At 56.4% G+C, this 642-nt stretch overlaps 1 protein-coding gene across 1 annotated transcript in view; it reads right to left on the minus strand.

Moving 5' to 3' along the window:
- The window catches only part of EMH_0025400 (uncharacterized protein), a gene marked incomplete at both ends in the record, with an annotated part of 4,198 nt that extends 3,600 nt beyond the window's left edge, over positions 1–598 (minus strand). The window contains 2 exons of the mRNA XM_013502441.1: positions 1–268; positions 594–598. Coding sequence (XP_013357895.1) covers positions 1–268; positions 594–598 — 273 coding nt within the window. The remainder of the gene's footprint in view (positions 269–593) is intronic.
- Between the last annotated feature and the right edge of the window lie 44 nt (positions 599–642).

Below are 642 nucleotides of genomic sequence, written 5' to 3' on the forward strand. Positions count from 1 at the left end.
GTTCCTCCTGCTGCTGCTGCTGCTGCTGCTGCTTGGTCTGCTGCTGCTGCTGTTGCTGTTGATGATGATGATGATGATGTTGCTGCTGCTGGGTCTGCTGCTGCTGCTGCTGCTGCTGCTGTTTGTGCAGCAGCGCCTGAAGAGCCCCAGATGTGAAAGACGTCCAGTACCAGCTGCAGCAGCAGCTGTTGCTGCTGCTGCTGCTGCCGCTGCTGCTGTTGCTGTTTGCTGCTGCAGCCTGCGTTCATCGCATCTGTCTCCGTCCCTGCTGCATAACCATCACCATCACCATCACCAGCAGCAGCAGCAGCAGCAGGTGCAGCAGCAGCAGGTGCAGCAGCAGCAGGTACAGCAGCAGCAGCAAGGGGATCATCATGCTGCTGCCTGACGAGTGCTGCTAGGAGGCGTAAGAGAGAAGAGAAGGAAGGAGACAGCAGCAGAAGAGGAGACAGAAAGAGAGAGACAGAGAAAGATAATAAAGTTTTTATAATACATACAGCGCCAACTGTCTCCTTTCTCTCTACCCCCAACAACCCCACACCCCCCACCAAAACGGGGATCGGCAGGGAGACGATCCCCAGTATAGCTCTCACAGCATCCTCACTCACACCTGCTGCTGCTCCTGCTGCTGCTGCTGCTGCT

The sequence above is a fragment of the Eimeria mitis genome, genomic scaffold (assembly GCF_000499745.2).
Source record: "Eimeria mitis Houghton genomic scaffold, Emh_scaff921, whole genome shotgun sequence".
Classification (NCBI taxonomy): domain Eukaryota; phylum Apicomplexa; class Conoidasida; order Eucoccidiorida; family Eimeriidae; genus Eimeria; species Eimeria mitis.